The sequence below is a fragment of the Lathyrus oleraceus genome, chromosome 6 (assembly GCF_024323335.1).
Source record: "Lathyrus oleraceus cultivar Zhongwan6 chromosome 6, CAAS_Psat_ZW6_1.0, whole genome shotgun sequence".
Taxonomy (NCBI): Eukaryota; Viridiplantae; Streptophyta; class Magnoliopsida; order Fabales; family Fabaceae; genus Lathyrus; species Lathyrus oleraceus.
In genome coordinates, this window is record NC_066584.1 from 457,091,876 (window position 1) to 457,118,616 (window position 26,741).

At 34.6% G+C, this 26,741-nt stretch overlaps 1 protein-coding gene and 1 pseudogene across 1 annotated transcript; one reads left to right on the forward strand and one right to left on the reverse strand.

Moving 5' to 3' along the window:
• Positions 1-4,456: 4,456 nt before the first annotated feature.
• On the reverse strand, positions 4,457-5,052 carry LOC127096219 (imidazole glycerol phosphate synthase hisHF, chloroplastic-like; annotated as a pseudogene).
• A 6,338-nt stretch (positions 5,053-11,390) lies between these two features.
• On the forward strand, positions 11,391-12,412 carry LOC127097141 (protein FANTASTIC FOUR 3-like). Its single transcript, XM_051035650.1, has one exon. It carries the CDS (start codon positions 11,592-11,594, stop codon positions 12,354-12,356), a length of 765 nt encoding a protein of 254 aa, XP_050891607.1. The 5' UTR covers positions 11,391-11,591; the 3' UTR covers positions 12,357-12,412.
• The last annotated feature ends 14,329 nt before the right edge of the window (positions 12,413-26,741 follow it).

Below are 26,741 nucleotides of genomic sequence, written 5' to 3' on the forward strand. Positions count from 1 at the left end.
CGTGCTTTCTATTGCTTGATTATTTAACATGTTCATACTCCCATGCATTGTTTAAATGCTCCATTATTTATTTCTTTGGTTTGATTATATATTGTTTATTTATCCGATCTGATTGATAACTGTTGCCTACTTGTATGATGTATGAGGCATATATTCTTATTGTTTGTTTGCCATGAACAATCCCCATTCATAACAAATGTACCCCTCTCCCATGAAGTGTATAATATTTATTTCTTTATTTCTTTAGTCACCTGTTAATACAAGAATTAAAACGAACATCCGATAACCATTTCAAAATACGATCAAAAGCTCGATCCAACGTCGAGTAATCATTTTCAAAACTTAACAGAACCAGCACGCATGCATCCATTCTCTGGTAAGTCGATTACCTCAGGCATCGCCATCTACCTGTAAGTCGATTGCCTCCGGCATCGCCATCTACCCTTATCCGTAAGTCCTCTTCGCGCTCCATCCGTCGACTCTTGTTCCGTTTAGGTAGCACCCATTAAGTAGAACCCTTTGTATGATAACATAGGTAGAATTCCCCTATTCTTTGCATGCTAACATTAGGTAGATGTTCCCCTTTGTAAATCCTAACACATAGGTCCATATTGCATGACAACTCTAGAGCAGAGCTTCCCCACTTTTAGACCTTCCGTGCGTCTCCGATCTTATGGCATGTCAGTCCGTTCTATTGCAAAGAGGTAACTGCCTAAGACTCGATTCAGCGAGATGCGACACCTACTGCTAGGATGTTGAATACACTGCCCACCCTCCTTTGACACAGCTGGTGTCCTCTTTTGTAAGTCCATGTTCAGATGGCAATCCTTAACCCCTAGTTAGCCGAACTACGTTTTGCTCTGATTCTCATTCCAAATGAGATACGTAGGCATAAGACGCGACGTCTTACCGAGCACACTTCTCTTTAACCCATAGGTAGCCGGGCTACGAAGACTCTGATTCTCATACTCAGATGAGATACGTAGGCAGTGGATGCGACATCCTTGCGAGTCATTTTCTTTTAACCTTCCTTTTAGTAAATAGTACTTTAGATATACCTACACCCTTTAGACTAGAACAACACTTATGAAAAGGGCTCCCTAGGAGTACCTAGGATGTTTTGGGTGCTTAAAACCTTCTCATTGCATAACCAACCCCCTTACCTAAATCTCTGACATTTTTACTAGTTTTTGATTCGATAAAACTTTTAGGTTTTTGTTCGCTTTCTAACCATTCCTTTGGATAAATAGAAGTGCGGTGGCGACTCGACTTGTATGGTTTACCTTGGATTTAGTCAATATCTCTAATGGTAACGAATACCCCGCTACAATCACGGATCCACAAGAATGTTTGATGCTTACAGAAAATGCTTGTTGGTCATTAACTCCATCAAGGGAATCTATTCTGGGTGAGGTTATCGTACCGACCCTTACGAGGTATTCACCTGAGAGTCTACATTACGCAACCATTGACTTCAGTTCTAGTACGTACTCAGAGTCTTGGATTCACAAGATTGTTTTCTGCTTACGGAAAACGCATGTCGGGCGTCAACTCCATTAAAATAATCTATTATAAGAGAGGTTTTTGTATCGACCCTTATGAAGTATTCACCTCAAGAATCTATACTACACAATCATCATTCCTAGTTAGCCAAAGGCTCAATGTTCTAAAAGGTCCTTAGAGTCATTGACCCCTTTGAAAAATTGAAGCTTACGAGGTATTCACCTCGGGAGACAATATCTTCAAAAGGATCTAATCTAAGTGATGTTCTCATACCGACCCTTACGAGGTATTCCCCTTGGGAGTCTGTATTACTCAACCATCATCATATCTTCTATTTTCACTCTAGACTCAGGTAGAGAGTTTTTCCCACAAGGTTTGCAATCAGAGTATCCAAGTACCACATCATAATGGAACCAATATAACATATTATATCAATATAAAAAAAAGATAACAAAATCAATAAAGAAAAGCCACACAAGTAAACCAGTAAATGCACACAAATGACCTAACTAGGCTTGAGTCAATTAGGGAGAAGATTCCCTGGCAGAGTCGCCATCTGTCTTACCTCGAAAAAATGGGAACACGACTTAGTGAAGTGTAATCGCACGCTCGCAGGATGGACTGAGTAGAGTCTCCACTGAACTTTATTTATTCCTAAAAGGGAAAGGGGAAATATCGATAAAACTCAAGAAAGAACGATAATAATTATGGTCGTCGCAACCAATATCAGGGTTCGGGAGTCGATTACACAAGAGGAAAGTATTAACACCCCTCACGTCCTTTTTACTCAACGGGAACCAATAGGTTAGTTGTGAGTGTTAGTGTTAGCATAGAAGTGATAGGATTCTCTAGTTATTAAAAAGGAAAGAAGAATGTGAACAAAAGAAAAGAGAAAATGTTTTTGGATTTTTTTATTAATGTGCAAAGAAAGGAACTAAACCTAAATTTTTTATTAATGGGCCTGACAAGATTTACAAATCTTGCTCCTGCATATCTCTGGGTGCAATAGAAAACTCAAGGCTTACGTAGTTCTGGATAGAAAATGTTTGTTTGTTGGTCGATATTAGAGAAAGCTACTTTGTGTCAATCGACGAAAATATTATTGGCTACCTTAAACAAATGGAGAAGGGAATGTTTGCATCACGGTCGAATAGATTTACTAATCAATATTCGCTGGCAACATTGTAATCTTACACGTTCAAGTGGACGAAACATTGTTTTGCATCATCAAGACAAAGTACCTTTAGTTTGAGAAATGGGTTTAAGTATCAATCGCACGACGAAAAGAAAAGAGTTTGATTGGTTAGAATGTGTTTTGACTCATGACGAAAACTTGGATGGGCGATATATCTATATCGAATCCTAGTCTCAGGATCTCATGGTATCCACCATGTTCCATTTCCATATTATTTGAAAAAAGGTTTAATATCTCTTAGATGTTTTGAGATTTGATTGAGAAAATGTTTGAAAAAACTGCATTGACAGTTTTGAATGATGGCGAGAGCTAGGATGGGCGAGATATCCATCTCAAATCTTAGTCTCAGGAGCTCGTGGTGTCCACCCCGTTCCGTTTCCATCTTTATTGAAAAGTGTTTAATAAGCATTCAGTACTTTTGAGTTTTATTGTGAAAATGGATTGACCTTGGGTCAAGCATTTGATGAACGATTGCAAAAGAGTTTGAACGAAAGTTGACAAAGTTGGAATGGATTGAAATTTCTTTAAATGGTAGGTTGGAAATGATTGAATTGTTATTTGAGAAAATACTCGATGTTGAATCGAGTTTTTTTTTCTCTTTTTGATAAATGGTTGATTTTATTCTTGTGTTAGAAACTAAACAAACAAACAAACAAATAGAAAAGCGATAAAATTATTACACGTCATGGGAATGGGGGTACATTTTGTCGAATGGGGATACGATATAATGAAATAATTAAATTGAAACTAAATAACAAACGCAAGTAAATAAGTGTATGTTCACGAGGAAATGGTCTCATTGTAAGAAGGCCCAAGAGTAACCCATGTGATAGGAGATAGCAACACATAAGTCATATGTACAACACATGTTCGTAATAATTAAATTGAAAGAAGTAAACTTGAAGCGTGCACAGATTAAAATCGTGATGCAAGGATGCGAATCAATGTCACATAACGCAACTACGTGCAAGGCAAATAGAAGTTGAGAATTGTAAGAAAAAACCCTATGAAATATGCTCAAAGTCGGTTTGTGCATATCGACAACAAAGGAGACGTCGTATGTAAATGGTCATAACGCAACGAAGTACAATCAATGTATCGATAAAAAATCGGTGGCATAAAGACATGAAAATGCCGAATCCATGGATAAAAATCCGATGTTTATAAATGAAATGGCTCAAAGAAAATGTAACAAAAATCCACACACATCACACTTTATTAATCAATAAAACTTGCGTATTTACAATGACCATAATCGAAATAAAATAATGGAAAAACTAAATGCAAAAGATAAAATTAAAAAATGAATTCAATAGCAAGAACTAAATGCTACAAAACTATATAAAATATTGACAATTTATTGGGTTAAAAAAACGCAAAACAAAACAAAACAAAAGATGGAAAAAATGGAAAAAGGTGGAAAAAAACAACAAAATAATAAATGGTGGCAGCAAGATATTGAACTTAGGACATAGGGGTTAGGAGGCGTGAGCCTCAACCACTCCTCCATGGTCCTCTTGCTATCAACCAAAGGACACGAAAAAATATATATAAGAAAAACTTTGAAAAATAGAAAGGAAAATAAAACAACAAAAATAATAGAAAGGGGACGCAAGAAATCAAACAATGGACATGGGGGTGGGAGGCGTGAGCCTCAACTACTCCCATGTGGTCCTCTATCTGTATAAACATGGCCATGAATAATATGTAAGGTAAAAAAAATAGCATAAATGGAAAATAAAATGAACAAACTCAGTATCATGCATGCTTCATGCACACACACCAACGTTCATCTCCTCTCTTCTTTGGATGAAACTGAATTGCATAGAAATTTTCTCCTCTAATAGATGTTATAATCTTATCACCATAGTCACATATGGAGAATATCAAATCTTTATTATTCGTCTGATGGCACAGTAAGAGTGTACAAAATAGACATGATGGTTTTCAATATCATCCAAAAAATTGAGTCTTTTGCGATTTTCAAAACATTCCATCCAATATGTGGTACTCTAAAAAAAATTGATGAATCAAATCTCCCAACAGCTCCAAGTATTACACCAAAACCTTTTTATTGGTCCATTCCCTCGCTAGGTTCTAAAGACTTATTGAAGTCCAAGACACGTCCCAAATTTGCTTAACACCTCTATAGCAAGTGTGAGTGCTCCTATGCCCAGAAATATTTAAACGACTAGTATTCAAAATATCTTTTGGGTTTGAAGATCTTTGATTTCAACCCCATAAATTTGAGCGCATTCCGAACACTCCGAACATTGTCAGTATCACAATAAAGTCACAATAGAATCCGTAGAGGATGAAACACGAATTTGAAATGTTGGTTCGGATTTTGATAATCAGAGAACGAGAAGATTTATTGAAGGAGAATGGTATTCTTGGTTTATGGTTGTGTCTGTGGTGGCGGAGATGATTTGATCATAACAAACGTAGGTTCTATTTTGTGACTTGGTCAGAAGACGATGAACGGGAAGCTTAAGTGGTTATAGGTGGTGACTGATGATATTAGAAATGGAAAGGTTTGGTGGAATCGATTTGAAATGGGTTGAAGCATGAAGGTGGTTGATTTACGATGCGGTTCGCGGTGGCTTCCGCGACCAAGGGTGGCAATGGTAATTTTTTATGGTTTCTGAGTGGTTTTGGAACAAGGAGAGGATAAATGAAAGGGTGTTACGGTGGTGATTATGAGGTTTTGAGGTGGAGGAGCAGAAAAGTGAAGGAAGAAAGAGGGATGGAGGAAGAGAAAATACGGTGAAAAAGGGGTTTGTAGTTTTTCAGTTTCTTCTTTTTTTACTAAAAAAAGAGACTAGTCCTTTTTCCTTTACATAAGAGACAATATAGGGACCCCCAAGAAAATTGGGATGTGTGTTCCTTCGTACGTAGATGTGTCACACGTTTAGTGGAGGAGAAATGGATTATTATGAAAATTTTGAAAGAGGACCATGTGATTGGTTTTAGTGAGTCCCCAATTGTAGTAGTGGTCCCAAAATGTGGTCCTTCCAAAAATAAAAATATTACCCAATCCCATGTTTTGTGCCTTAGTCACCAAATGATTCTCCAAATTGGTCAATGATGAGTTGTCATGAATTGACAAAAAAACAATAATAAAAGGGATCCAAAGCTCAATTAATGGATTTTAATTTGAATTTAAAATAATTTTTTATGATTTAAAATAAAATACTACTACACAAAATTACATGCAATCAATCGACTGATTATTTCTATTTAATTACGACGATCATTTTGACTAAAAAAACAAAACAAACGGATAACAAACGAATAAAAATTGGACGCAAAAATGCTCGAAAAATTAAAATGACTGCACCACAATGATTAGTGTGAAATAAACTTCTCAAAAACTTATAAGTTTTTGTCAAATTTTGAAATAGAAAACGCTTGGTTAAAACGCTCAGACGGATCAAAATGTGACCAGAAAATTAGCCGAAAAATAAAACGAACACACTAAGTTAAACTACGCGAAACCTAGATTAATAAAACTGATGTATGCAAGCTCGATTTGGAAATTCTTCGCCCGTTGATTTGACATACATTTGAAAATTGACTCAATTGATCTGCCTGTATATCCAAAAATTTATTTTGACTAACACTCGAGGCATTATGCGGTATGAAATACATGTTATGCTATGCTATGCAGAGATGCAAAAGCTATGATGTATGTATCGATTCAGAGATTTAGGGTCAAAATTGGGGTGTGACAGCGTGGGAGGCTAATTATGGCCATCACACAATACTTGAGATTACGATGAACAAGTACGTTCAACCCAATCTTTTTCGTCCATGAAAGAACTAACTTGATCCAGTTATTTAATTTATTTTGATGTGATTAATGAACGTTCAAACGGTAGGTTAATTACGTTCATCACATGAATATTCGAGATTACAATTTTTTTCAATCAGTTTTTATTACGAGAAGTGTTTTGAGTCTATAATTTTACAAAACACACTCGAAATGAATTGAGGTTTGATTCGTGCTGATTCGAAATTAATCGAAAGAAATGAGCTTTGAAAAAATATTATTTGACATTGGAATGAAGGTTTTAATGTGTTTGCAAATATTTATTTACTCAGTATTTATTTACTCCTTAATTATTTTATTAATTAAAAATAATTAACAAAATAAACAAAAAAAATAAAATAAAAGAAATGGGGTGGAGTAGAAATAAATGAGAGAAATGAGTTTAACAAAGAAAAGAAAAAAATAACAAAAGTGGCCCAAGGACCACTTTAAATGAACAAAAAATAGTAAAAAACAAAAGACAAATAAAGCAAAATGGTAGGTGGGCAAAGCAGATGACCCATGATGAGGCCCAATATGCGCTAGTAAACCAGTCAAAGAGTTTATTGCATCCATCACCCTTGGATGTGCGCGGACGGCTGTAATCAAAGCAAGGAAGGGGAGCTCATGCGGGGGATCCTGTACAGGATCCCCTTTCCACTTCCACCCACCAACAAGTGCCACATGGCGCACAAACAACTTATCAACATAAAAAAATGAAATGCAATGGATGGCTAGGATTAACTATGGATTCTTCATCTTTGTTCATCATTTTTAACAATTTCTCATGAGCAAAAATTTGAAAATCACCAATTTAAAGAAATAAATTACAAATTATATACCTTCGGACTTGAATTTTCACCGAGAATCCAAATATGAAATCAAATTTATCAAACAAGCCATGGTTTATGAGAATCGGGGAAAAAGTGGATGAAATCCATGATGAAAAATCGTTCGATCCGGCCAAAATATACATCCAAACGCAACACCAATAACATATTTGTGATCAACGTAAAAAATTGGTTCAAATGGTATATAAGTTTGTAATTTATGGTTGAGATTCATGATTTTGCCAATTTTTACTCCATTCTACTTGATGATCTTCAGTCCAACGTTCAGTTAATTTGACACACGCATTCAACTTCCAAGAGAATTTTGAAAGTGAAGATGTGATGGTTTAAGAACCTATGAATTTTTACTTGAGGTGGCAGTCACTTACTTTGTTTGGTAGTCACAAAACTTCATTTTATTGTCAAAATTTTGGGTGACCCTTTGCTTTTTGATATGGTGGTCACCTAATCTCACTTTCTTATTGAGGATTTTGATGACCTCTTTTTTTTATTTTCTCTCTTTTTTTTTTTGCTTTTATATCCCTAGTTTTTGCCTAGACCACTCTTTTGATTTTTTAGTCCATCGGGATGCCCTGATTTTTTTCTAAGTCATTTTTTTAATTTTGACTTAGTGGGCTCTTTCGTTTCTTTTCTTTTTTTATTTTGCTGAAAGGTTGTGACTGCCTTGTTAATGGTTGACAAGGAATAATCGTTTTTTTTTGCTTTTTACGACTTCTTCGACGCTTCCTGGCGTGTGCGAAGAAAAGCATATGGTTGAACCTCTTAATAAAAGGTGCATAGATGGACTAGTTCTCTTTAAGATTGAATGCATAGTCAAACTATCTGAACACAACTACCTTATCCCTGGTTAAGATTAAGGTTTTTTATATCCGAAAGAATCACCAACTTCTAGGCTCAAAGTGGTTGACTAGAGATTAACTCCTTATCTCTCCGGTGTTTGAGGATTTGAACAATTCCTTATATCATCAGTGAAGTTTATTTGAAAGCATACCATCAGCAATTCTGGGTATTTCTCTCTCACCATTCTCCCTCCAATATTTTCTAGATCAAAAGTTTGATATAGAAAAGTGAATGGGAGAAATATTTTTTTTTGTCTTTTGCATAAATGAAAGAAACATAACAAGAATGAATACTGATGGATTAAATCAAAAGATGCATGTTCATTTCATTAATATTACTGTTCAAAACAACAAATTCAAAAACAAATTGCACTTAATCAACAAGGAAATTGCAAATGATAAAAAGATGGCATAATGACTATCAGCATCTAGGATGAGTTTTTCCTTCTGATTCATTGGCTTTGGGAGGTCACTTCTCAAGCTTGCTTCCTGATTCACTCTCCATGTCCTGGAATGAGGTTGCTTTTGCATTTAAATTATTATTGTAACCATGAACCATGATGCATGAAATTTTTGTCAAATTTCCTAACACTTGCAAATGTTGACTTTATATTGACTTTTGACTTATGAATGCTTATGGAACTCCATGACCAAATGAAATGATACGCAAATGAATTTAAATGCAACTAAAAAATGAAAATTGGTGGGCAAAATTTGGGGTATGACACTCACCACTATATATAGCACCTTTGATGTCTTTGATGTGAGTAGTGAAAGTCACAACATTGTTTTCTTGATTAAATTTGCCTTCCTCGTCATTAGTGGCATTGTAGTTTCTTTTTGTTTCCTTAGAAAACTTGAGCATTCATCTTGAATATGTCCAAAATATTTTCATTTAAGACATTGGATCCAGTTGATATTTTCACCGCCTATTCCTTTACGTTGAAAGTTACACCTCTTGAATTTTTGTGGTTGATTGTCTTGAACATTTATAGAGACATGATTCTAAGATCTCATCTCTAGTTTTCTCATGAATTTACTAAAGATCTTAGTAAGCCTGAGATTTATTCAGTATCATAATTTACTTGGTCTTCAGAATCTTCATAATTGTCTTCAGCTCTATTCTTTGAAGGACTCTTAATGCCATAAAGAATCTTTGGTCGATGAACTGCTCCTCCTTTTGTGAATTTCTCCATCTTGAACAGAATAAGAACCATAGAACACACCCAAACAGAACAGGGTGTTTGCTTTAATACCAATGGAAATCATATTCTTCGCAGGACAGATGTTGGACACAATGTTTGAGACAATATGTACAACGTGCTTATAGCATATTAACAGATTACAAGAATTAAATCTTAAAGCAATAATGAACACACATGAACTGTTAACCTAGTTCAGTGAAATATCACCTACGTCGGGGGAGGGGGTATTTAACCTAAGAAAGAAAATCCACTGTCAATAGTAAAAGTACAAATAACTCTGGAATCACACAAAGAACCAAATGAGCTAAGATTTGCTCTACAACTTTCACAACATCTTGCTTTCCATTTTTCCTACAAAAATTAGCAATCCAAAGGAACTCGTCTTATGCCCTATCTCGGGCGTCCCTATCCCAATAGAGCAATTAGTCACTGAATCTGGGATGTCTTATGCCTTATCTCGGGCGACTTGTGGCTTTCCTATGAAACTTTTCTCTCACTAGTGTGTTTGGATTTACTTTCTTCTTCCTAGGTTCCTATCTTAGGACCAAATAAAATTATACCAATACCCAATACCTTAAGCACGAGGGCTTGGAAATGACGAAGTGATTTAATTTAAGCACTTTAAGTCTTCATATTTGGATTAACCTCCAAAGAGCTCTTCAGATCAAACTTGGGGTGAGCCTCTCTAGCAGAGGTTGCGGAGAGTTCCTCAAGCATTACAGACAATTGCATGTGCAACATTGAATGCAACTAATAATGGACTTGTCTTGAGAATTCAAATCGGCTTGGGTCCTTTAAACGCGTAAAAAACGTGGAAGAATCTCCTAGCAACTGTTGGTGTTCCTAGTGAGAGGTTACTCATTACCTACTCGGCCTAGTTTTCATATCTTTATAAATAGGGGTTCATCCTCCGCTTCCTTACGTTTCAAATCCTTTTTTCTTCAAACTAACTTGAACCTTCTCACCAAGCTTAGAGTGAACCCGCTTTCAAACATCACCAAGCTCGATTCCACCTTCCATCTCTCGTTTATAGGTATATGCTTTCACTATTCATTTTCCTTTTCTTTTTTTAATGGCAATCATTAGGTGTTCGAATAGTATGGAATGGACAGAAATGTATTTGTGTTGCTTGAAGAATGTTGAGCCAGCGGGCGGATCGATTAATTATAGGCTTTTAGAAATAGGTTTCTTTGGGAAGCAGTTTTCTATATTGACACTCTCATCGTCCAGTCACTGTATACACGCCATTACCTACATTTATTGACATATGGGGATTATTTCGGGCAACCCAAATCCAATAAGGCGATCAACAATCGAATCTGGTGGGCCTTATACCTCATCCTGGGCTTGTGGCTTCGCTAGAAAACTCGTCCTCGCCAATGTGCTTTAATTTCCTTTCGCCTTCCTAGATTATCCCTTCCTATGACCTAATGAAATTATTCCAGTATTATTTAATTTGAGAAAAATGAGATGCTAATTTATTTTATTTTATTACCATAGTAAAAAATTAATTTATAATATTATAATATTTTATTATTATTAAAAATAAATAATTATTAATAATGATGACAATACGAAAGAAAATTGGGGATGACTTTGGGGCACCAAAGTCATCGTGACTTTGTGTATGTCCCTCGATAGAAATCTTTCTTCTCATTCTTTTTCCATTTTTTTTCACTTTTTCTTTCATTAAAAATAATCAAAGTCAGCTAAAATTACCAAAATCAAAGTCCCCTAATCCTTTTCCCTAAAATTGACATGCTATGGAGTCACTTTCTTACGCTCCAAAACTTGTTAACTAGAGAAAACTAAAATATTATTTTTTATTGAAATAGAAAATCAAAAATACTTTTAAATCTTTCATTATTACAAATCAAAATATATACACGATATACAATATCAAAATATTGAAGTAAAATAACATTTGTGATTAAGAAATTGTTCAACACAAATGGCACAAAAGCTCTTTTTTCCTATTTCATCTCAAAAACACTTTTTGGGACTACAAATTCACCCCCTCACTCCCTTCACTTGTCCCATACACCATTATCTCCATCTAAAACTTTGTTTCATTCCCACTCCTTACAAAAAAACATAACACTCTTTTAGTTTCACCTTAACACTCTGTTAGCCCTTTCATCTCAACTTGAATTTTGAAACATCCTAGTTAAGTCACAAACATCAATCATGGCTGCAATCATGTACCATCCTAGATTGCAGTTGCATCGTGAATCTCAACTTGTTGATTCAAGAACACTAACATTAAGGTTGCCTTCTCCAAAACAATCCAATGATTTAGCCTTCAAATCTTGTTTCCCTGATTCAAACATCAACAAAACAGAAACTTTTCAAGACAAGCCCGACAATAGTGGTTGGAACTTCGTCGATGCTCTTTCCAATATCTCTCAAAACACAACCACCGCCGCTTATGTTCATCCTCAACAGAAACGTTCCTCTTTGGTTTTGAGTCCAAAGAGTCTTGAATTGTGCACAGAGAATCTTGGTAATGAGAGTGGTACGAACATTGTTGAAAACGACATGTTGTTGTCTTTAATGGAAACAAAAGAACAAAGACAACGTTGTCGTCAAGTTTTAGCGGATACTAAGAAAGTGAAAATTCAGAATTTTCCGCCACCTTTGACAACGATAAGGGGATCAGAATCTCTTCGTGTTAGACCTCGCCGCAAAGATGGAAGATTAGTGATTGAAGCCACTAAGGTTCCACGGAGAACATCTTGTTTCCAAGCTGAGAGAAGCCATGGTCGTCTTCGCCTGTGTTTTTTTGCAAATGAAACTACAAGTTTTGACTCCGAAGAAGAACAAGAAGAAGATAGTGAGATTGATATTGATGATGATATCATTGATGAAAATGAACATTCACGCAATGAAGAAGAATTTTCTAAAAATGAAATGATTGGAGAAAAAACACAAGATGCTGAAAAAGAAGGATAAGAGGAGGAAGAAGTAGAAGGTGTTGTTGTTGAAGGAAAAGTGTGACCCTGTGGGTGGCTACTGCTATACATTTATATATATTTTTATTTTTTTCATCAAGAATATCTATATATTAATTTGGTTTAAAGATCACTTCTGATATTAAATAGTTTCGATAGTTTTGACCGATTAATATAATTAAAGTATCAGTTATGACATCAAGTGATTTTAATTTCTTCCTTAATGTGTGGATCGATGATGGAACAGTATTTCTCTCTACCAAATTTAACTTTGCAGCAATTAACTATTAATCATATATATTGATCATATATATTTATATTTGTATTAATAAAAAAAAGATTTATAGGTTTGTTTTACTCCAATTTTCCTCTTTTTTTGTGCGAGTTTAGGTAGTGGAAATGATTTTATAAGGGGGCAAAAACACACAAATTAATACATAGACCTCGTTATGATAAGGTGTTTTAATATTTTTTTCTCTCTGCATCAAATACACACTCATTACCAATATATTGTTTACGGTATCTTGCATTATAAATTTCTGTGTTCAAATAGCAATGCTATAAATTTGTGTTGGATTTAGATGGGTGACTTGGATGAATGCAAACACTAAGTGAAGAAGAAATTGTAGTATTTCGATAAGATGTTGAATATTTCTCTCTAGTTTAAGAGTGTTTATATAGATGTCCTAAAAAAGTCAAAATTATGAAAGGAGTTATGTCAATTCTATGCCACCATGACGTTGTATGGTGTTGAGTTTGTTGTCTCCGTACTTGTCTCATGTTGATAGTTGAGGATGATTGAGAGGGTCGGTTGGTGTACGATGGATGGGTGGTTTTAGTGCCGGAGACTGATGGTTGGTCTTGGATTTCCGTGTATTAAGAGTTTTGTTTAGCTTATATCTTACTTCTATACGGTAATTAAGGGTGAAAAAATTTTGACGTGTCCTATTACAATGGCTAAAACGGAAAGAAAAAAAATGATGAATTTATTAAAATAATCACTTTTTTTCAATTTAAATACTAAAATAACCAAATTTTCAAATTAATTATTAAAATAATCATTTTTTCCTATTGATGCGCCAGTTGAACCGGCACATCCAATAACCATTCAAATGAGGTGTTATTGGAGTTGGCGTATGCTTGTAATGTCAATGCATGTAGGCGCTCATGCATCTGGCGCATGCCTGTGTGCTTGTGAGTGTGCGCCACATGCATTGGTGTATGCATGTGTTATGTGTGTGTGGTGCTTAGGGCATTGGCGCATGCATGTTGTGTTCATCTATTAATACACTGCGCATCTCTCATATTTTTCACACAATTTCTTACCTTCCTTCCATTTCTCTTCATTTTCCTTCAATCTCCTTTAATTTTATTTTATTTAACCATGTTTTAATACATTCATAAGAGAAATATCGATTTAATCCTTTCAGCAGTGCAACCTATGATAAAGATTCGACTTTGGAATATAGAATCGTTCAAACGTCTTAATTGGACGTTGAACCGTTGGTTAGATGGAGAAATTGTAGAGGGTGAAAGGATTAGAAGAATTCAATGGCTTGAGTCCACGTTCAACCAAAATGGAGAAGTTCATGTATGGGTGGATATTAAGACTGACAAAAACGTTCGCAGGATGATGTATATTATGTTCAAACATGTTTTGATGGTTGTAATTGCATGGTTATGTTGTTTATGTGTTGTATTTGTTAGTAATAGTATTTTATTTGTTGTAGTTTGTTGTGTTGTTATTTATATGTTGCTTGTGTGTTGTATGTGTTGTATTCGTTTGTGATGGTATTTCCTCACAAAGTTATCATATGAAATAAATGTTGTTTTTAATATAAAGCAAAAGAGTTACAATTAAAATTATCTTGTTGTGCTTGTTCCAACACTGGGACAGTTAGTACGATTATGACCGAGTTGCCGACATGAACTACATAATCTAACCATTTTTTTCGTCGTATCCATTTCGGTTCAAATACAGGTGTTGTTTGGGCGGTCATTTTTCTTTCTTCGCATTACTTCATTGTGCCAGAGAATGTCCCCTTGATATGTAGGCCAGTAATCATCTTTTGCTACCACTGAAAAGCTAATTTTGTAAACATTTGAGAGTCTTATGACTTTGTAAACGTCAGATAGTAAGTATGATGGATCCCGTCAAACCTTTGAACATGTCGTTATGACATGGGAGCAGGGCATACAAAAGGCTTGGAACTTTCCGCAGCCGCAGCAACATCTATCTAGTTCCACTCTATAGTGTCCCCTCGGCATGCCTTCATTGTGATTCATGGACTCAACAACATTGTACCAACCTTTAGTACGGTCAAACACCGTGACCACATGTGTGTTAGCTTTGGCAGGTTCCTCTCTAATGAATTTCATTGAAGCATCATTGAACAACTGCCCAGGTTGTAACACTGAACTCCATTTGAAACGTATGGTCTCAAACAACGCCCCTAACCTGAAATATGTTGCTTGCACTAAAGCGGTTATAGGTAGGTTTTGGATGCCTTTGAAGATATAGTTCTTTGTCATGTGGCCCCAATGTTGACCGTTGTCGTATGCCCTAGTCCACTTCTCCAATGGAATATTGTCGATCCACCGTACTGCATTTGCGTTTGGCAATCTGATGTCTTCGTGGTAGTGGTTGAAAGAAGGTTCTCTTAATGTATACCCTGCGTTGACAACCTTCTTCCGCAACGTTTTATCTTTGATCTCCCGCATAAAATTTTGAGCGATATGTCTGATGCAATAGACATGCACCGACGGAGGATCTTGCCAGTAATTATCAACGTTTTTGTAGGCACTCACTATTGAAGGCTAAGTTACGCCGACAATGTTTCCAAATTGACAATAGTCGCTAGATCATACTGTTTAAAAGCCACCAAGTATTTTGGAAGTTGTTTGTAACACTCCTCCAAATTTCCATACACTTTTTCAACCACCTTTGTCCTAGCTATCCAAGTCTTCCTGTATGATGGAGTATAGTTGTATTGTGTTACAATATGTGAGATTATTGTACTCACCTTTAACGACAGATTGTCTCTAATGACAGACAAAATTTCATCGTATATTAACTGAGAGTTGAGTTTGTGATGGTCTTGCATTGGGTTCATGATTAAGCATGTGTGAACTGGACCCATGGAACCAATCTCCCAAGAATCACTCCTCTTCTGGTAAGAAGCTGACAACCGGAACACGCAGAGCTCATTTCGACAATAAATCTTATACCTTGTTGCATTAGTTCGATCAACCCTATAATCAGCTGATAATTACATGTGATACTTTTTAATGGCTTTTACACTGTCTTCTTTTGTGCGAAATGTGTCTCCTTCTTCCAATGATCCTTGAAATTGCATATAAGGATTGTAAAATATATCTAACGTAGGTTCATCTGAACCCAAATTCAAGTTTGTCATGTGTTTAGGTGGATAATATACATGACTAGCTGGTAATGACTCCTCTTCTTCTTCATCATTCACCATTGAATCAACCAATAACTCGACTTTTTCTTCTTCCTCATCAACAACATTGACTTCAACTTGTTCGTCGTCATCAGTTTCACAAAACACTTGTAACTGATCAACGAACTGAGACACTTGATGTTGTTATGTTAATATATATAACTCTATATCATTGTACCCACATTGTTCATGATTGACAAACATATGTTGAACATCGTCATCATCTCGAATCTTCAACTAATCAAACTTTACTTGGTTGTCTGCAAACCACACAGGATTTTTATAGATGATTTGTCCCACCTGACTACACTGCAATTTCTTTTCTATTCTTTGTTTCAAATGTGAAAATTTTGATCGTCGATTTATTGTAAACTGAGTTACCTCTGCATTGCAAAAATAAAAAACGAATAAGTGATGCTGAAATATCTCACCATCGGTATGGGCACTGATCATATAATGTGGTGATGAAGACATTTTTTTTAATGTAAGTTTAGTGTTTGATGATGAATGCATTGATCACATATTAGTATACAGTTAAATAGGTGAGACGGTGAAGGCAATAGAGGCAAGTGTACTGATCACGCAAAGAATTTGCAGGATTCCATGTAAAGACAAGACAAGGCAAAGCATGTTCCTACATGATTCTCTGCCCTAACAAGCCAAGGCATGTGCCTGCAAAGATGTTTCTGCCCTAATAATCCAAAGTGGGCACTCTTATCAATGGCGCATAAAGCAAGTCATGCGCCTTTAGCTTTGGCGCCACTTCCTTGCATGCTTAAAAGTAAGCCATGTGCCCTTAGCCTTGGCGCCTACTATCATGCATGCCTAATTACATGCATGCGGCCTTAGTCTTTGCGCCTACCCCGTGCTTCATATGCTGCATTCACATGCTGCAAATTGCCAACCTATCTCATCTATAAATATTGCAGCAACTCACAACACTCAACATCTGCAACACTCAATATTTGTAACACTCAATACCTGCAACACTTAACCTATGTAACACTCAACCTATACAACACTAAACATTTGCAACACTTAATCTCTTTGCCAAGGTCAATCTCTCTACAACGTTATGTCTCTATTGACTATGGGTGATGAACATCGAGGAATAATTGATAATATTGCGACATTTGTATGTTATCACTTATTATTATTCTTATTCTTATTTCGTAACAAAATGTATTTATTGTTTATTACTTCTTCTTACTTATTTCTTACTTATGTTTTATTAGGACCCAAAGAGATTTCGATATCGTGTACATGAACATATACCACACGATCCTTTGATAGAACCATATATTCGAGGATGTGGTTTTGGTAATCTACTCAACATAGTCTCATACTCGACTGACTACAAATTTATTCTTGCTTTCTTAGAGAAATGGAGACCCGAGACCCACACATTTCACCTTCCTTTCGATGTGTGTACCGCCACACTTGAGGATGTCTACATGTTGTTAGGTCTACATATCGATGGTAAGGCCGTAAATGATAGACTTAACCAAGATAACTTTATATGCAATGAATTGTTGGGTGCCTCATTGTGTAAAGACACAACTACGGGAGAGACTTCTGGTCAAGATAGGGGTCAAGGTATTAACTTAAAATATCTTAAACAATATTATGCAAGTATAACATAAACCGAATAATCTATCAAGTATGAAAAGATAATTAAATCTCGGTGTTATATTATGATTCTATTTGGTAATTTTTTATTTCCTGAAAGTACTGGTAATACGGTAAATATTATATATTTGTCGTTGTTACGAAACATAAATAAGGTAAACACATATAGTTGGGGTTCAGCTGTTTTGTCTCATCTATATAGTGTGTTGTGTAAAAATGCCAAAAAAAAATACTTGTACGTTTTATTCATGCGCCTATTTGCTATAAGCATGGGGTTAGTCAACAATGTCGTCACTCGCTCCAGTAAACGAGAAGTCATTCATATTCCCCTTTGTAACAAAGTAAGTTTAAAGTTTTACCATCTAATTTATTAGACTTTACTAGTATTCAGTCAATTACAATTATTTTATAAAGTACATTATGGTTGTAATAATTAGTTGTAGTATCTCTTCAGCTTGTTCGTATTCAATGTTCTCAAGATTGGTTGATCGAGCATAGTTTGCAAGATGTAGGCTCTATTTTTCCTTTTAGCCATAATCTGATAAGAACTTTCCCAATTGAGTACGGATTTTATGAGTGTTTCTTCTAGTTTTCTATTCCTTCGTACTAGATCATTTTATTCAAATTCTCATTGCCTAATACATTTGTTTAATCTTGTCGTCATTTTTTATTTGACGATAATATCTTTAAGAGCAGTATTGAATCAAATTTGTTTAGAAAATCAAACTCTTTCTTAGATCATTTTGGTTTTTCATGGGGGCATAATGGGTATTTATTCTCAAATTGATCTTTCCTATCTCGATTGCGATAACTATTTGGTGCATATGTTAGTTGGTATGTCATAGGTGCCAAAAATACGTTAAATACGTAGGTATTACTAGCTTATTTTGCGAGTAATCAATGAAAAAACCCGATTAATCAAAGAAAAGTAATAAACCACCTGTTTAGATATTTTAATTCCATATTGACTAAAAACATATAAAAAGGACCACGAAATCATCAAAGCAACACAAAGACTATTCCAAAGCACATTCCCAACAAGAAAAGCCTCGCTAACCCATGAGCATATGCGCACTTAAAGAATAAAGGCGGAAAAAGAAGGCTTTATGGTCAAGTAACTTCAAGGTTAAGTAACTAACCTTGCCAAGCCAAAAGCACATGCGCGCTTAGCGAGCATAGGCAGTTCATGACATCAAGGATAAAATACTTTTAATGTGAATGAATGGTTTGTGCATTAAGCAAGCTAAGGTGGAAATGCAAGTTACATGCGAGCTAGCATTGCTTAGCAAGGAAGAAAGTAGGCGTGTTAGACGAGTCTGAGCAGTGCGTTTAGAGAGCCTACCATTTCAAACCTATAAATAAGGGTGTTGGTCAGTTCATTTGAGATATATCGGTGGACTTAATGTAGTTCTCATAGAAACTGGGTTCTCACCACACATCAAAATAGATAGAAGAGGAAGATTGAGGGCAAAAGCGATGCTCGAGGAATCGTCGGATATGTTGTTCAACATCTTTCTTCTAAGCCTTGGTTGCAAAGCTACGATGAGTAAGCGTAGATAATTTTATCTTTTGTTGGGGTTAGATGTAGTTGTCATATTACTCATGTTTTTATCTAGACAATGATGTTCTATGTAATTCTTCTTAAGTTTTAATGTTGATGGACTCTTTGTTCTTAATACTTGTTTTAGACTAACCACCTAAATCATATTTTCATGGTATAACTTGATATTCAAAAGATACTAGTCATTATTGGATCCAAGTTTTTAACATATTAGATATGCTAAAGTCTAGACATGGATTTAGTTTTAGTATCCATTTTAATTGTTGAAACTTAATGTTGACGTATTGTTTAATAGGCTGAGAGATCGTCTATTAGGTAGTACGACTAATCTCACGTTATTGACTCATTCATGAGCTGCGATAAGAGCTTCGGCCAGTAATAATAATAACTGATTAGAATTGCATATTACTAATCAAGGATGTTATATGAGAATAGGTCAATTAAATCTAACCCCCAGCAAATTTTCTCACCGTTAAACACCAAAAGTTCAATTTTATTTTCTGTTATTTTACATTTTAGTATTCATAAAACAATAAACTATCTGATAAACCAAGCTTAAAGTAATATAAACTATTGAGCAATCTTTAAAACACAGTTTTTCCCTGTGTAGATGATAAAAATACACTTACTTTTGTTCTACAACAAAATGGTGTCGTTGTTGGGCATTGTCATTAATTTTTGAAGACATTGCAGTAATGTTTATAATTTGAAGTATTTCGATTATATATTTTTTTAATATTTATGCATATTTTGTTTATAGTCACTAACCTGTTAGTCGTATGAGATAGTTTTGTTATTACTTGTTTATGTGAGGTAAGGTTTTAGTAGAACAAATTTTGTTTGATCCCGAAATTAAACAAACTGCAAGCAGAAACAATATTAAAAACATAAATAAAAAGTTACAAGCCAAGAAACATGATTTAGAAAAGTCTTCAGTTTAAAATCAAAAAATCATGGCTGATATGGATAACAACAACAACAATTATTATTATTAGAACAACAATAATGGAAACAATGGAAATAAAGTTGATGGCATGACATGCCACAACAGTCTAAGATGTATGGCACACATAGCTAGACCGTAAAGTAATGTCCATCAAACAGAAATGAAAATGGGATTTTACAAATTCTTTATGTTAACATGTTTTCATGATTAAACCATGAGGACCCGTATACACGTCTCACGGAGTTCTGTGAGATCTCTGGTACGTTAGGAGCTCTAGAAACTGAGGAAGAAGCAATATTATTGAGATTATTTCCATATTAATTGATTGGAAAAATAAAGGAGTGGTATCTAGACCAACCAACATTGATAATGACAAACTAGAATGCGTGGGAAGAAAAATTTTAAACAAGTTATTTCCTCGCAACAAATTCATGGGAGCAGAGACAAACATTGTAGTGTTCTCCCAACGCGCGACTGAAACTTTTTGTGAAGTGTGAGAGAGGTGAAATCCCATTGTGAGGAAATTCTTGAATCACGGTTTTTACGATCTTACAGAGATTCACATCTTCAAAAATGGATTACAATAACAACCAAAGTTGTTGCTACATGCTACTACAGGGGATTCTATCATGTCAAAAAGTGCAGAAGATGCAATTTTAATCATTGAAAATGGCGTTTAGTGATCATCAAGGAAAACATAACATAAACCTTTCTCAAAGAAAGAATGTTATCATGGAACTGAATATCAATGATGTTATTCTCGCACAAAATAAGTTATTGACACAAGCAGTAGATGACCTGAAAAAGTAGTTGTCTAAACTACCACAACATTAAAGGAAGCGCATAAATTGCCACAACAAAGGCAGATTGTGAATATGCATTGATGATCATCCAACTGGATTTCACCCCCAATTAATAAAGAAGTCAATTATGTAGGCAATCAACAAAGGTATGACCAATAGCAAAACAACAACTTCCATAGGAACAACAACTTTAATTAAGAATGGAGATTTGAAATTGGTCCATTAAATAGACAACCATATAATTATTACATAGAAGCACCTCCATAAAAAGACAAAGAAAAAAAGTTGGAGGACATGCTTAATCAATTTATGTAGGTGTCTACAGTGAGTTAGAAGAACATTGAAGTCTCCATAAGAAACCTTGAGACATAAGTCGATAAATTAGCAAAACAATTAGTTGACTAACAAAAATACGCATTCAAAGACCTTGAAATCCAAACAAGAAATTTGGTCAAGCATATATCTGGCCAAAAAGAGGAACAATGTGAAGTTAGAAGTGGTCGGGGTGGCAACAATCATGAAGAAAAAGAAAGAATTGTTGTTTAGACTAGAAAAAAGAAAAAGAAAAAGGAGGAAAAATAAATAGAAACGGAAAATAAAGAATAAAATAAAAAACAAAAAAGAGTTGTAAATATGATATGAAGAGAACCATCTTCAAAATCCAAAGGAAAAAATGAGAAAATAAAAACTACATGTTCAAAATTTTCCTGAAATTTTGTTCTTCTTCTGGAAAGATGTCAATCACAATGTGTTAGACAATGTGTATGATACTACAAATGTAGTAAAAATAATATTGAAAATAAAGAAAATTGAACACAAGGAAATGGTAACCTAGTTTGGTGCAATAAAACCTACGTCTGGAGGGCGTTAACCCAAGAAAGGAAATCCACTAGTAAAAGTACAAATTGGCCTTAGATGAAATCTTCTAGTTCATTGCCTTTTTTCTTAATACTACCCGTAAATTTCTATTTAGGACTCCCCCTAAATATGAGACTCTCTCACTTTCTCTCAACAATTATCCCTAGTGTTTGACAATTATAAAGTAGTTTGAATGATGAAACTATTACAATTCAAACACTCAAACTCTATTCCTTAGTATATGAATGATTAATGAATAAAGTTTTACAAAGTAAACCACATGAAAAACACAAACACTCAATGAACACAAAATGCCTTGTTAATCTCTAGAGGTCTGAGTCTTTTGTCGAGAAGTCGAATGATAGGTTTGTAAGTGCACGACTTTATTAGTTTTAGTATAAAAGATTGTTGAATCTCAAAGAGATCAATCGACAAGTATCGCTATCTACCATTACTTTGTTTATCTAAGGCTATATGTATGGTTTGATTTAGAGAAAAGGTAAATAATGTCATAAATATTAGATACCCTAATGTACCACTAGTCTCTCTCAAACACTCAATCTTTATAGATGAGGGTCCACAACACTGGATAAATACTAAGGTTGAAGATGATGAACAGTGCCAAAAGAATCTCACACACATACGCTTTAATTCATAAGATATCAATAAGGAAATAGATGTTGGTGAATGAAGAACACACACAAATGTTCTCTCAAGTTTTTGGGTAAATGGGTGTTGGATCTTGAAGGTTATCATGAGCTTAATCAATAATGAATCATTATAAGATTTGTAAGAGCAAGTTTGGTTCTACATCTACATACCTTTATGTTTTGATGATAACAAAGTGTAGAAGAACAATTTTGTACATGTTAAGTGTGCATATACTCAAAGATTAGAACAAAATCTAAATGTAAAGAGAAAATGATGATTAAAGCATATTTTGATCTAGGAACATAAAAAAAAAATCTGAAGACAACTCTAATAGTTGAAGACTTTGAAAGAATCCAACTATGATTGTCAACTTAGAAGACAACAAAGGCAAATGGAGAGCAATCTTCAAATCAAATCAAAATCTAAAGCAAGGTCTGAACGTTATAAATTATAAAAGCCAGACTCTGAAGATAGTTATGCCATTGAAGAAATCAATCTGAATGGAGACGAAGTCTGAAGAAATCAGACAATCTCTGATAAAGCTCTGACTACAAGTATGTGCAAGTCTTAGAACCCAATACTCAAAGGACTCTGAAGTCTCTCAATGTTCTGAATATAGCTTCTGAACTCTACTCAAGCTTCACCAATTCATATTAGAAGCCTCTGACTAGAAGTTGGTAAGCAAAGGAAATATTCTCTTACAGTCAACACTCACTCTGGATTATAGTACTTTTAAGCCTCACTCTGAATAGACTTTGTAGTCTACATCATCTAGGCTTTAGACTCTGATCAAACTTCACTTCATCTATTATATGAAGCCTCTGATTATGAAGAGTATTATACTCAAGGAAAGTACAATCAAAAAGAGATTTCCTTATAAAGACAAATTATAATCTCTACTCAATCTTGAAACCACTTTTATAAGAAGCATATGGCTAGAAGATTTGAATTAAAGGTCTCTACTTTTTGATGTGACAGAAGTTCAAAAATGAAAATCTACTTTTAAACTAAAGAAGACCTTTCATGTTATATCACTAAATAACTCTCTGCTGTAAGCGTCGCTCAACTGCTTCACATGAAGTGACCTTCATACAACGGATACTTCAAAGGTTAATTCCTACTCTACCTTCTAACATATCTATCCTCCAACGGGTCTATTCACCCCCTATATATTCTGAAGAATATGGAAGGTGAAAGAAGACGAAGAGAGTGAGCAAAAAATAGAAAAGAAAGAAAGGAATAAAAAATGTGTGGACGCAAGCATGCATGTGGATATGTATGAATCTTAGCAACTGCTGAAGCCACAACATCACAACAAATCAAAGAGATAAACACTTAGAACTTTCATTGTATATCTTTTAAGTGTAATCATCTGAACTCCATCTTATGTAATATGCTTATCTAAGAAGCACACTTGTAAACACAAACTACGTTAACCTAATATGGTTATGTTCCTCAAGCGACTAGGTTTGTCAGGCTCTTGAGAAGTCAATGACAGGAAGTCATTGAGAAATCTCCTTAAGCGACCAGGTAGGTCAGGTCTTAAGGAGTCAGTGACCATTGGAGTTTCTCAACTGACCGGGTAGGTCAGGCTCTTGAGGTAATCAATGACAGGTTGTCATTGTTTTCTAATCATGATTTGATTATTGGATTAAGTCCTTGGCTAAGGCAAATCACCTTATGGATGGACAAGAGGTAGCCTAGTTAATAGTGAACCAGGATAAAATGCTTATGTCTTTTATCATCATTCTTATTATTCTTGTGGTTATTTTGGGAGCGAAAAGTTATCAAACCGGAAACCCAATTCAACCCCCCCCCCTATCTATCTTGTGTTTCCTGCACCTTCAAGATTGACCAATTCTCTTTCTTTAGTTTTTCTCAACAACAAAATTACACACAAAGTGCAACAAAAATAAGATGCAATCTAACATCGATTACACTCAAGAATTTGTTATTTAAATAAGAGAAAGATACAAAGGTGCTAGAAATAGACACACTAGAGAAGGAAAGATAATTTGATATTTTTTCTATGAGTTTCATCAAATCTTTCATTAGGAAAGTTCATAATTAGAGACTTACTAATTCATTAATTTTTTGGATCAAAGAAACAACTATTTAAATCTAAGGTGGAAAATTGAAATTTTGAAGTTATGATTCAAACCACTGTTTAAAGTCGTGACTTGAGTCAAGTGCAAACCATGATTCGACTCATATTATATTGTGACTCGAGTCACTTGTGATGTATGATTCGAAGAAAGTTTGGCAGAGCCAAAATCTTGCTTTTAAAGAAAGTTATGATTTGAGTCAAGATCATCTTGTGATTTAAATCAAATCACATAGATCCAAATATTCTAATTTATTGAATAATGAAAGGACATAAATCAAATCACTTGATGAAACAATAAAAACCAACTTGCTATGATAAAAAAGATCATGTACTAATATTCTAATTTATTGAATAATGAAAGGACTTAAGAAGAAATAGGTTGGGAGTTATCTGATTTGAAAGGAATTAGTCCATCATACTGCATGCATAAAATCATGATGGGAGATAATTGCAATCATGTATCCCAACCCAAACGACATTTGAACCTCACTATGAAAGAAGTTGTTAGAAAATAAGTGGTCAAATTATTTGAAGTAGGAATGATATACCTAATATCAGATAACACATGGGTAAGCATTGTTCAAGTAGTTCCAAAAAGGGGAGGAATGACAGTAATCACAAACAAAAAATGAAATAATTCCAATGATAATTGCCACTGTGTGGTGAATGTATATAGACTACAAAAGACTTATCCAATGCACCAATAAAGACCATTTCCACTATCCTTTATGAACCAGATGCTAGAAATATTGGTTGTCTAAGCCTTATATTGTTTCTTGGATGGGTATTTTGTATATAACCAAATCACTGTGAACCTGAGGATCTGGATAAAATTTCATTTACAAGTCCCTTCGATGTCTTTACATACATAATAATTCCCTTTGGATTATGCAATGCCCCGCAACTTTCCGAAGGTGTACGCAGACAATCTTCTCATATTTAATTGAAAAAAGTATAGAAGTCTTCATGAACGACTTCTCTATGTTTGGAACATCATTTGACATATCACTAAATAACTTGTATATAGTACTAAAAATATGTATCATGACCAATCTAGTTCTCAACTGGGACATAAGATTTCATCCAGAGGCATATAAGTGGATAAAGAAAAAATATAAGTGATCGAGAAGCAACCACCACCAACAAATGTAAAAGGAATCAGAGATTCCTTAGTCACGTTGGGTTCTATACGAGATTCATCAAGGATTTATAAAAAAAATTAAAATCATTAAGTAATTTGTTTAAAAAAGATAACTCATTTCAATTTGATGAATCCTATTTGTTATTTTTAATATTGTAAAAGAAAAACTAGTAATTGCTCCCATAATCACTGCACCAGGTTGAACACTAGAATTTGATCTAATGTGTGATATTAGTGATTATACAATAGGAACAATACTAGAACAAAGAAAGAATAAAGTTTTCCATGTTATACATTATCCAAGTAAATTCCTAAATGATACTCAAATCAATTATGCAACTACTGGGAAACAATTACTTGCGATAGCTATAAAATATTTAATGAAAAAATTGTTGGACATGTGACTCCACACACAAGAGGGGGCGGGGTGAAAAATTAATGTTTTATTTGATTGGTTCCAAGATCATTATATACACCAATTATGCAGCTATAAAATATTTAATGAGAAAATTGTTGGACATGTGACTCCACACACAAGAGGGGGCGGGGTGAATTATGTGTTTCAGAAAAACTTAAGTTTAAAAACTTTTTCGGATCAAAATCAGCGTTTGAAAATATTTTATAAAAGTTTTTAAATTAAGAAGCAGAAAATAAAATTGTAGAATGTAAAATTCAGAAATATAAAGAGTTTAAGGGAAGAGAGAAGAACACCAAAAGTTATAGATGTTCGGTTAAAAAGAAAAAGACATAATCCTCTCCTCAAGATTTCTTCTTGTGGGTATCCAATAATTTTTAAGAGATTTTAGTAGGTTGAACTCTCAAACGCCCTTATACAAGAAAATGAAATTTATGACTAACTTCCAACCAAACAGTAGACACAAAGAGAAGTGGTGAGTCTTTCTTCCAAACAAAGAATCGAAACGGTTAGCCTCCTTTTTGAAGGTGAGAAAAACACAATAAGGGGGGTTGAATTGTGTTAGACTTTTTATTTCTTTTTAAAACTCTAGTCAGATTCTAAACACAAAGTCTAGAGTCTGAATCAAATCTGAGTGATAAGCAGCGGATAAGGAATGAAATAAAGAAGGAGACATACAAAGTATGGTTAACTATTATAGGAATAGATAAAAGAAAGTAAAAAAGCAAAGAAAAAAGCATGTCATGTTTCTCTACGTGAATTCTGGTTCGCTTAGCGAAACCAAGTCAGAAGCAAAGCATTAAGGTTCGCTAGC